This window comes from Mercenaria mercenaria, chromosome 6 (genome assembly GCF_021730395.1).
Source record: "Mercenaria mercenaria strain notata chromosome 6, MADL_Memer_1, whole genome shotgun sequence".
In the NCBI taxonomy this organism is placed as follows: domain Eukaryota; kingdom Metazoa; phylum Mollusca; class Bivalvia; order Venerida; family Veneridae; genus Mercenaria; species Mercenaria mercenaria.
In genome coordinates this window covers 30,707,815-30,719,135 of record NC_069366.1, presented here as the reverse complement: position 1 = coordinate 30,719,135, position 11,321 = coordinate 30,707,815, and the positions used below count along the sequence as shown (strand labels likewise).

At 35.9% G+C, this 11,321-nt stretch overlaps 1 protein-coding gene across 1 annotated transcript; it reads left to right on the top strand.

The window, feature by feature from the left end:
* The first annotated feature begins 1,196 nt into the window (after positions 1–1,196).
* On the top strand, positions 1,197–3,666 carry LOC123550222 (multimerin-1-like). The gene is made up of 2 exons (XM_053545533.1): positions 1,197–1,719; positions 3,213–3,666. The coding sequence occupies exons 1-2, from the start codon at positions 1,446–1,448 to the stop codon at positions 3,617–3,619; spliced, it is 681 nt and encodes a 226-aa protein (XP_053401508.1). The 5' UTR covers positions 1,197–1,445; the 3' UTR covers positions 3,620–3,666.
* Positions 3,667–11,321: the final 7,655 nt, after the last annotated feature.

The following is an 11,321-nucleotide window of genomic DNA, read 5'->3' as shown; positions in this document are numbered from 1 at the left end:
GTTTCCCGGGTATTCTGTTTTCCAGACAGAACAACTGCGATGCCATTTTAGGAGCGTTTCATGTTTCGTTATAGCAGCACGTTTAGCTTCGCCCCGTGACCTATCCATCCAGTATGGTAGGGTACCCATTTCCTTAGGACGTGTGTACATATATTCATCAGGGCCCATATGTGTTCGACACTTTAACCGGCTTCTAAATTAACCAGAGCTTAAAATTTGATTCAAAATATTAGTCTTGGTGGGAAATACTTGTATGATGTTTTGATTTAACTGTAAAAAATGTTTTAGTGTTCATAATCTGTAACTCATACATTTGTTTTTCTAACTCTTCAAATATCGAAATGTAATCCTAAATGTTAATCGACCATTATTGTAATCGCCTTTTAAAGTATCGAACTTTTTTCACTGGATCCGTGCATGGACCTTGTATTAACAAGGCAATTCACGCACTGTTAAAACATTATTTTTACTTTGGAAATGCTGTGTCAGGGCTACGCTTTCGATTTAGGCGTTAGGGAAAAAATCGTCAATAACCGTGAATGTATTGAATCGCATGTTAGCTAGGCGATTCTTTATTTTAGGAGTTTTTGGAAGTACCAGTCGGAATGTTTTATTTAATATCTCACAAAATTCACATTGATATTGGAAGTATGTCAACAAGTTGGAAGCCGTTCGTACCAAATTAAAAGAATGTAAAATTAGCTTTCTTAAAATTGATTCCTGAACTTATAAGTAATATGCAAACTATAGTTAATGACGAGTAATGACGAGAAATAAACATACTCGTTTAAAAACTTGAATACATGCATATAACAGTGTTGTTAATTTGTGCGCCCCAATTATAGATATTTAAAATATGTTTACTATTTCCAAGAACAACACAGTGGTAATTATTTTTTTTACCGGATTCGTTGTCATTTGTTGAAAACAATGCACGTAGTCTTCGTGTCATGTTTCGGGCAAAAGTAGCATTGATGTTTGTCTTCAAAAATCTCACGAGATCCGCAGACGTTTATACACAAAAACGTGCATTATCCCTATATAAATATTAACTTAAAAGTGATACATAATATCAGTAATAATAATAACGTATTTCAAAAGAAACATATGAGAAAACCAGCAATATTAGCAAGTCTATCACATATAAATGCATGTATATGACATCTCTGTACTCTACCAAAAGGAGTAGACTGATTAGATAACAGCGTTACGTAAGATGTATTTAATTTGAAACTCCTTATCGTGTTCCATATGCAAGCTTTTTACCACTAGCACTACTAGTATTTTCTCACAGTTTTAAAATGAAAAAATATTTCATGCTGTTCGTTTTTGTAATGTTCGGGACGGATGCTGTGTCGGTTGAAGAACGTCTGGCTGAGTGAGAGCGCGTGGTGAAACTTCAAACTGAGACGATTGCCAAACATGAAAACGTTATTCAGGACCAAATGGCTATTAATGAAAATGTCATGAAAGAGAACAATAATCTTCAAATCCGAGTGAAAATTCTGGAAGCTTATATAAGGAAGATTAAAGCCGATCCGGACCACATCGCGGAAACACCGGATGATGATCTGACGATACCTTCGCTTAGGAATGGCACAGATGGAAGACAAAGACTGAAATTAAAGAGTGATAACGCAGAGCACAGACTGAAGCAGCACAATATTGGCAGCTTTAGCCCTCGTTCATTCCAAGGAAGCCAAAACAAAATAGTAAAACGTAGGTATCTTATTTATTTCAAAATTTTCAACATGGTCTAAATGTACGTACATCTATGAGAACATTTAGAAACTCTAAAATAAGTTGCCAGTTTCTTAGGCAGCTTTGATCAATCTTATCCAACATTTCTCGGAAAACTTTATCTTATCTAGATAAAAGTGTATGGTATTTGGTGATAAATTGTTTGGCACCAAAACAGTCAAAAAGAACCTAGAAATTCCGGAAAGGCATAATACATATTTCCTAGTACACTTAATACAGTTTCTAATTACTCGTTTTACTTTCTTGAAACAGTTATTGCTTCATATATGAAGAAACTAAATAAGAAATATAGCATAGTTAGTGCGGGTTTCTGTTTTAATACAAACGCGCTCGTGAAAATATTTGAAATTTTCTCACTTCTCAGTGAGATATATTCCATATTCACTCAAAACAAACAAATTTTCTTTTTATTTTATTCTCAATTACGTTGAGATCTGCATTTTGCAACAATTTTTAATCTCAGCGCGGGAAACAGACGCGCATAAACAGACATGACGTCAGACGTGTTGTGACGTTAGAAAGACGCACACAACATAAAGTTCCATTTTATTTTATTTTTTGCTGCATAACGTTGAGAAATTCTCATTAAGTAAAATAATTTGAATCGAGAAATAAACTATAAAGAACCAATTGCGATTACAGTTTTCATCCTGTTTAAAGCAAATAATTTAAAATTCATACACAATGTATGAGGGGGCGAAGCTATACCTCTCACAGTGTGAAAATATAGAATACAGTATTTCATTAGTTAGCATAAAATAAAATGAAATAGATGTTACCTTTCAAAGCTAAATTTGTGCTTAATGTACTTTGTTGATAAGTAAGAAATATTTCACTTCATATTTGAATTAGTTTATTAAAGCTGTTAGATACTCTAATGGAAACTTTCGATCTCTTGCACTTCCGGTTAAAGTGAGGATCACGAACTACAACTCTGCTCGGAGATTGGGAACATTTATGTTGCCGTCTGAAAATTATGAGAACGTACAGTTGAAACATTTGCCGTTTCATTAAAATAAATAAAGTACGATAAAGTCACATTTGCCATAAACATACGAATCGAGTAAGCCTAGTATTCTGCGAAGCGGAGCAGAGTTTTTTTTTTTTTTTTTTTTTTTTTTTTTTTTTTTTTTTTTTTTTTTTTTTTTTTTTTTTTTAGGGCGATGCTTTTCTGAAGTGTTTAACTATTTTGATAATTATGTGTTATAAGAATTTCATCTAGAAAAAAATGCATGAGTTCTGCAGAGAAAATATTGCGTGATGTTAGCGTCGGAGCGCAATACTATTCCGCAAAAGGACGAGTGCATATTCCTCGATGCAAAACTAATAACTTCATTATTACATACGCATCTCTACACTTTGTATATAAGTTATATACTGTGCAGTTACAAATATGCTTCTTTTTTTATTTCACGTTTTCATTGTTACATGTTTTATTTATTTGTGTACAGGACAAACAACGGACATCGCATTCTACGCTTACCTTACTTATTCGCCTTGCATCCTGGAGAACGAAATCGTCATATTCAACAATGAAGGATTGGACTATGGAGGCGGATATGAAACCTATGACGGAATATACACCGTTCAAGTAGCTGGAACATACGTATTTACGTGGACTATGGCTTCTAGTTTCAAAGAGTGGTTCATAACAGAGATTATTGTGGACGGAGCTACAAGAAGCTGGATTGTGTCTACTGATGGTAATGACCAAGCTACTGGTACAGTAGTTGTCGATGTTTATGCAGGCAGCCATGTCTTTATTCGAAGGGGACGCGGATATGGATGCACTGTTCATGACACATATACCCGTTCGAGGTTTCAGGATGGAAATTGTTTTGAAATTTCACTGAAGTAACATATTTGAAATAGAGGGCAACGTTTTCATTTATTTGAAAATAATACTTTTCCAGGAATTTTTCAAAGATTTTAAACAGAAGATTCGATTTTAATTAATTATAGAATTTGTGTTTCGTCCAAGTTTAACGTAGTTACTTCAATTCATACACCCCGAAAAAACGGTCTTATATTCTAAAAATAAAACAAGAACGCGTCACATCGATAGGCTGACCACAAAGAGAAGTTCCGACATTTTTTTTCTGAGACAGATATATAAAATCGTTGAAGACCAGTCCCTTTTTCTAGATTTCTATTAGTTAAGTTTCAGTACCAATTCGTCATTCAACTTTTATTTCATTGAATATAATTTTTATCTAAAGAACCGATTGGAGTTTTGGCAAGTCCTATTATAGTGTAAAGACCTAATCGAAACATGTTGCTATTCAGAATTCGGATTATTTGACATAAATAAATTAGATATATTATGTAAATGAATTTTAATCTCATAGAGCGTCCTTGGGGCTTCGTTCTTCATGTTCTTCTGTGTCCGACCCGAGATAGAATCAATCGCCCTAATGGCACGAACAAGGCCCAAGTACATTGTTCTTGGGTCAAAATTTCACACCATCCCCTTATCGGGAGGACCGCGAACAGTGCGAGAACAATATGGTGGAATGAGAAGGTACAACTTCAGTGTCAAAGACAAATCGTAGCGGAATAAACATATGATTAATTTATGACCAAAAAATATTATTTGAATGAAGAAATTACACTACTATTTTACAAGCGCCGTAAACAAGGCTGTAAATCTCCACTTCCGGTTCCCGGTGTTAGAGCGTTTTACTCGAGCTACGTGATCCCACTCGACTCAATTCCATCCGGGGAAAAGAGGCCCAAGGGTGACCATAGTTATCCCTTGCGCGTGAAAAGGTTGCAGCGAGATTTGACTAGACCGAATTTGCATGCATCGTAACTAAAACACTGGTGAATTACGCCACGCATTTGCTAGTTCACTTCTATAAAGAAACGTTTAGATTCATTTTCCTTCACATGAAATGAATTAATACAACCTAAACATAAGCTGATGCATAACAAAGCAACCATAACGTGTGTGATCTACATTTTTTCTTCTGTGTGACCGTGACCACCATAGATAAGCTTTTGGCTAACAGCAGTGATCATGCAGGAATTATGTCAGTTATTTAAGGACAAATACAAATATACACTGAGAAGAAAAAAGAAACGCCTCATTAAACCTCGTTGTACAATATTTTGTTTACTGCGATTCAAATCTAAAAAAGAACAATCCCATCCGAAAATCTGATGCCTTAAAAGAATTATTTAGACAGCTTTTCATGGTCGCATTATAAGGAATTTCACTGACACAACCAGTAGCGCGTGTGGCCACTTCTCCTGGCAACCACGGCTGATGGACCCGCACAAAATACGTGGCAGTTCTCGTGGGGTTCTTGCCCACTCTTGCTGGAGCGCTGCTATCAGTTCCTGGAAGTTGGCAAGCTGTAGTTGACGTTGACGTAACCGCCGTCCAAGATAATCCCGTGTTCAATCGGATTGCCGTCCGGTGAGCACGCCGGCCAAGGCAAAACGTCAATGTTACTTGTGTGTAAAACGTTCCTGGTGACACGTGCAAACGTTAGGACACGCGTTGTCATGCTGAAAAACCACGTCTTGATATTAACAGAATATAGGGACAACCACAGGACATAATGTCTGTCGATGTAATGCCTGACTATGTAGAGAATAACTTGGTCCATCACTAAACACTTCGTTCTGTCAACGCTGACCGCAATGATTGCGGGTCCAAATTAGACGTTGGTGACAGTGACGAAGCGCAAGTCCTAGACCGCGGTAAGGCCTGTGGCAGATAATTTCCCGTTCTTCAAGCCAATTTCATATTATATGTCGACTTGCAGGCCGTCCACGGTTACCAACTACTAAACGTGACGTGCATTCAACCGTCACAAATCTGTCACGCAAATGGCGCTGGCGTATGAAATTGTCCTGCCGTACTAACGTTACACACGGTCTGCCCGAACGACGTCTGCCCGTGTCTCTGACACGTCGAACGAGATACAGTACTGTCGAACGAGAGACGTTAAAACGTCTAGCGACTTGTTTCTGCGTTTGCCCACATTCGAGCATGGTCCTCTCTTCGAAATTTAGCCTTGGGATAAACTGATTGTCAGAAAATCTCTAAAAATATGGCCGTATGTCGACTTACACATGTACCTGTGTAAAATTCGCCCAATAAAACCACATTGGTTGACACACACGGGATGCATGAGGAAATTATGAGCAGGTACATGAATTTAACAATGGGCTGAATAAAATCCTATGAGTTTCGGTTGGCTATGTTTATCAGTCAGAGTGCATGTACATTTCTGTCTTTGTCAAACAAATTTATACTAAATAACGGAAAAAAAACGCCAGCTGTCCATGGGGCGTTCCTTCGTAACGTCAGTATAGTTGGTTATACTGACACATTTTCTCTGCACATTAATGCAAGTGTATGTTACTAACCTCTTAGATTGGTGTCCATGAATTGAAAATACCTGCGCTTGTGCGAATCGAGGACTGGTGTAACCGCACGACCGCGGGTATTTTCAATTCATGAACACCGATGTAAGAGGTAAGTAAATGACTTACACAACGTCATATTAATGTTGGTTTTTATTAATTTATTTATCAATTAGTCTTTCCTTGCCCCAGTCAGAAAAAAAAATGATTGTGGGAATTACTTTAACTTCGGCAGGTAAATTGAAATACGTAAAATGATATTAAAAAAATTTATGGAAGTTCTACTTAATTAATACGCCAATGTAAATGCATTTTTGTTAGCCGATTATTTGTTGGGAGTTTTTCAACAAACAACGCACCAGTATGGTCTCTGTAACAGCTCTCCCTACCTATAATATTTCACATTCTGAAGTTCACAAACAAATAATATGTATCCGAAAATGGTATCGCCTATTTATCTTAACTGAATAAAAAGTCCGAAAATTTGTTTCATTGTGTTGTTGTTGTTTTTTTTTTTTTTTTTTGTTTTTTTTTTTTTGTTTTTTTTTTTTTTAATCTTTTTAATGCACATCTTCACACTTTGGGTGCGTGTTTATGATAAATTTAGTTTCGGGTTCTGTATTTACGTTTCGTCGTCGTCTTCAGCGTCAACATAATCATCGTTTCATCACCGTTTCATCATCATTTCGTCAACATTTAACAATAATAATTATAATGATTATCTTCCTCTTCTCCCTGTTTAGTCTGATTTCGAGTACAGACCCTTGAATGTATCTCAAGCTTATATGACGATCGTAATTCAAATGTCAAAATATACAATATGTATATAAAATAGGTGTACATTTGTAAATGCTTCTTGACACAGGTATTGTCTATTGTCCGTAAGTATTGACTTGATTGGCCAATAATTTCGTGGGTTTTCGTTATATTACGAAATATTTGTATCCTGAAAATATACTTAAAAATTAACCACGAATTCAAACTCACCTCAGACCATTTTTAGTTATTCATTTTTTTTTAATTCAATGTAATGTTGTTATCGATGTTACTTTGATTCTTACAATATCTACGTAACATATTTCACGAATTCTTATTGTTTTCTCTTGTAGAATTCATTTGCTGGACACTCTGGTGGCAACTACTTTGACTTTTATCTAAAATACTTTTAAAGATGTTTTGGTTCAAACATATTTATTTCCAGCAATATACATAATTATATTTATATACAAACAATACAAGTACAGTTGATAGAATGAATTAGAACGAAAGACAAGTCTTATAGAGTTCTTCTCCTAAAGATTTTTTATTCAACACTAACCAAAACGGTTATTCTTTCCAAGAAATAGACCATAAGGTTTGATCACATAAGTGTGGCAATATCTCTACCTGTTCAGTTTGACATTATAATTTGGGGAAAATGGTCCCACGCAGGAGTCGAACCCACAATACCGATTGGAAACTAAACGTTTTGTCCGCACAGCTGTTTGCACATTTGACATTGTGAAAATTATAACGAAATATATACGCAATATTTATATCGCTATTTAGTTTCAGACACCGAGAATCAATTTACGGAAAATATACGCAATATTCATGAGTGCCAGGCCAATACTTACGGCTAATAACACGGCATTTAATAAACATTACAGTTTGAACTCATCTAACATTCTTTTCACGTGCTCAGGTATGGTATGATACCTATGCACGTGCGCAGGTATGGTATTGCCCGTTAGTATTGACCTGGCACTCATTAATCTTCGTCAATATTTTTGGACGTTTTCGTTAATTTACGCAATATAAATTTTGTATTTTGAAAATATCTATATTACTAAAGTAACAGATACAGTTAACCGATGACACGGTGGCGCAGTGATAAGGTGTCTGACTTCCAAGCATGTTACCACGGGTTCGAAATCACATTAAATTATTTTTCATGTAATGTTATCGATGCCTGTTTTATTTTTACATTATTATATGCATCATATTTTTAAGAATTTTAATTGTTTCTCTTGTAGTATTTATTTTCTGGAAACGCTGGTGACAAGTACTTTGTATGTTTGTATAAGATCCTTTTAAAACCATTTTTATTCCACCTTTTCTGCAACGGTTAAATATGAAAACATTCAGTAAATCAACCATAAAAATCACAATATGATTGATCCGATAAGTGGTTAGTTTGCATATAAAACATATAAAAAAAGGACTCGAACCCGCAACCCTGAGCATGGCAGCTAAACATTTTGTCCGCACAGCTACCTGCACATGTGACATTACGTTATCAAGAAATTATATATATCTTATATTTATATCGCTATGTTCGGACACCGAGAATTAATTTACGGAAATAAACGGAATATTCATGAGTGCCAGGTCAATACTTACGGACAATATATAGGTATTCAGTTTTGGTTACTAACCCGCAGAGAACAATAGAACAGTTGTGTAATAAGAATGTACGGCTATGTAAATATTTGATATGTTATCAGGACAGCTTTACTGGACATGCTATTATCATAGGCATACAACGCATTTACAAAAGGAGTAACTGTGGTTCAGTCAGGTCCAGCTGTGTTCAGACTGTTGTTTATTTATTCATTTAATTGCTTTTTTTCATTTCATCAGTTTTACAAGCGGCAGTATCTTCCCGTAGTAAATCTTATTACATTTTATCTGATCTAATTCGAAGACATGGGATTCAGCTTTTGTTCATCCTTGATTTTCCCGCCTTGCTTTCAGAGTGCGGACATTGTTGATATTCCTATTGTTGACCGTAAATTAAAATAAGGAAATACAAGAAATTTGTTACTCATCAAATGCTCATGTATAATATCTGCCCTGAGTAAGAATTACTTGTACTATAATATTATAGCTTTCAGTCCTTGTATTCATGAAGGGGCCCGCCCTAAGCTGAGGCGTAGTGTAGGCCGATATAGGCTTTCCTCACTCCCCTACCATATTTTGTCCCCGAAATGTTTATTTTATACAAAAAAGTAAATGAAGGTAAAAGCATAGTTTAAAGAATTTATGTTTGCATTCGTTTTAAGGGACACAGGTTTATGTTCGAATAGTTTATAAGGTTTGTTGGTTTCTAACGGATTCTGAATAGTATATTCTGCGTATTCTCATGTTTGAGTGAATAAGCAGACTATGTTTGAATGTGTCTATTCATAAGACGTAATGAAATGTACCACACCTCTCAGGCCTCTATCTCTGATTTAAGCGGAACTTAAATTTGGTCCATGTTCACAACGGACCAGAAAATATAACAATGCAAGACATCTTATCACCCTCTCCTGTGTTCTTATGTTACATGTATTACATTCTTCAGTAGTTGTTCAATGTGTGGAAAAATCATCGCGATTTTCCACCCAGATATATATTTGTGCTGGTGGTAACGCGGAAAAAGCAAACTCCGCGAGCCAGGGACCATACATGCTAGAAGACAATCATATAAGTTGTTATCACCATGTTGTGTACAAGACATTATCATGATGAAAGTTGATGATGTTTGACTGTAAAGTTGAATCTATTCAAGTGAGTCTTTTTTCCTGAAAACACTCCCAGTAACAATTTCTGCTTCCAACAGTATCAAATCGACTTTTTATCCCTCGCCGAAGTCGGAGGGGTATAGTTTTTGCGTCGTCTGTCCGTCCACCCGTCCGGTCTTCCGTCCGTACGTCCACCCGTCCGGAGCCATATCTGTTAAGTGGTTTCGAATATTCAAGAAAAAAGCTTCATATACATGTTCACCACTATAGGGAAATGTGGTCTGTCAAGTTTCAGTCAGATTGCCTAAATAACACCAGATTTATGGCCCTTAGTTGTATCTAAGTGTTAACTATAAAGGGCACTTTAAATATGCTACTTTCAGCTTCATAACTTGTGACATATTTGACCTAAAACTATGAAATTGAATTAAATTTAGATCACCATAATATGGTAGTGCACACTCATTTTCGTCAGGATCTCAATAGTAACTTCAGAGTTATTGCCCTTAATTGTTTAAAAATCCACATATTTGTACATAACAAACTAACCAATTGGTAGAATTTCATTAAACTTCCTTCATTTTTTCCTTGAACATTTATTATCCACAAAAAAAAATGTCAAGTGAAGTTGTGTACCCACACCCGGTTACCCCCACCGCCCTGGTCACACCCCCGCATCCCACATTTTTCGTGTTTTTTTTTTTCAAATCTTACACCTTCCATGAATATTTATCAAAATGCAAAGTTGTACCACCCCCACCTCGCTACCACCCAGTCACCCTCACCACCCCGATCATGCACCGCCCCCCTCCCAAATAAAAGAAAAAATTATCCATCAATATTTATTATCAACATCTGAAGTTTTGTACCTTCACCCGGTCACCCTACAATCTCTCACCCTCCCCACCTTTCCCCCCCCCCCCCCCCCCCCAAAAAAAAAAAAAAAAAAAAAAAAACTTAACTTTTTTCATTCTTTTTTTTATTTTCAAACCTTCCATGAATATTTATCCACATGTGAAGTTGTAACACCCCCCCCCACCCCTAGCCCCACCACCCCTCACCATCCACGTTCCAGATTTCTTACTTGATTGTGCTCTCTTAAGGACTTCTGTTCTTTTTAAGTTCAAATGTAATTAAATCATTTGCTTCTTAGTAACACCCTTAACTTTTTGCCGGATAAATTTCTTTGCCATTCCTCAACACAAGCCAAATCGGCGGGGATACCAATTCATCGAATTTGCTTGCTCATCTACATTTTCCATATTCTGTAAAACGCTATGTGCGAAGAAAAGGTAAAATTAAGACTGAATTTGAATTCTTTTAAAATATTTATATTGGAGGAGGTATTTTTAATTACACAGTTTAACACAGTAAAGTAAACAGTTCGTACAAAATGTTTAATCTGCACGAAACGTCCTACGTCTGACGAGTTTTAATACTTACTCGTAAAGTCATCACCTATGAAAACAATGCATGTATTATTTGTGTAGCATCCGTATCCCACGGGCTTCTACAGACGTTTATACACAAAAACATGTGTTATACCAATATTTATATATACTGAAAAGTGATATGTGATGTTAATATTAAATATGATGTATCTTAAAAGATACGGACGAAAAACATTGCAGTAATCAACGTTAGTACAGATATCACAGATAAATACAACGTACATGTATATGACTCGGATGAATG

Excerpts from the sequence above, each read along its gene's own strand:
- LOC123550222 (XM_053545533.1), top strand. The coding sequence starts at position 1,446 with ATGGCTATTAATGAAAATGTCATGAAAGAGAACAATAATCTTCAAATC. Across the intron at positions 1,720-3,212 it reads CCAAAACAAAATAGTAAAAC|GACAAACAACGGACATCGCA; the intron begins GTAGGTATCTTA and ends ATTTGTGTACAG.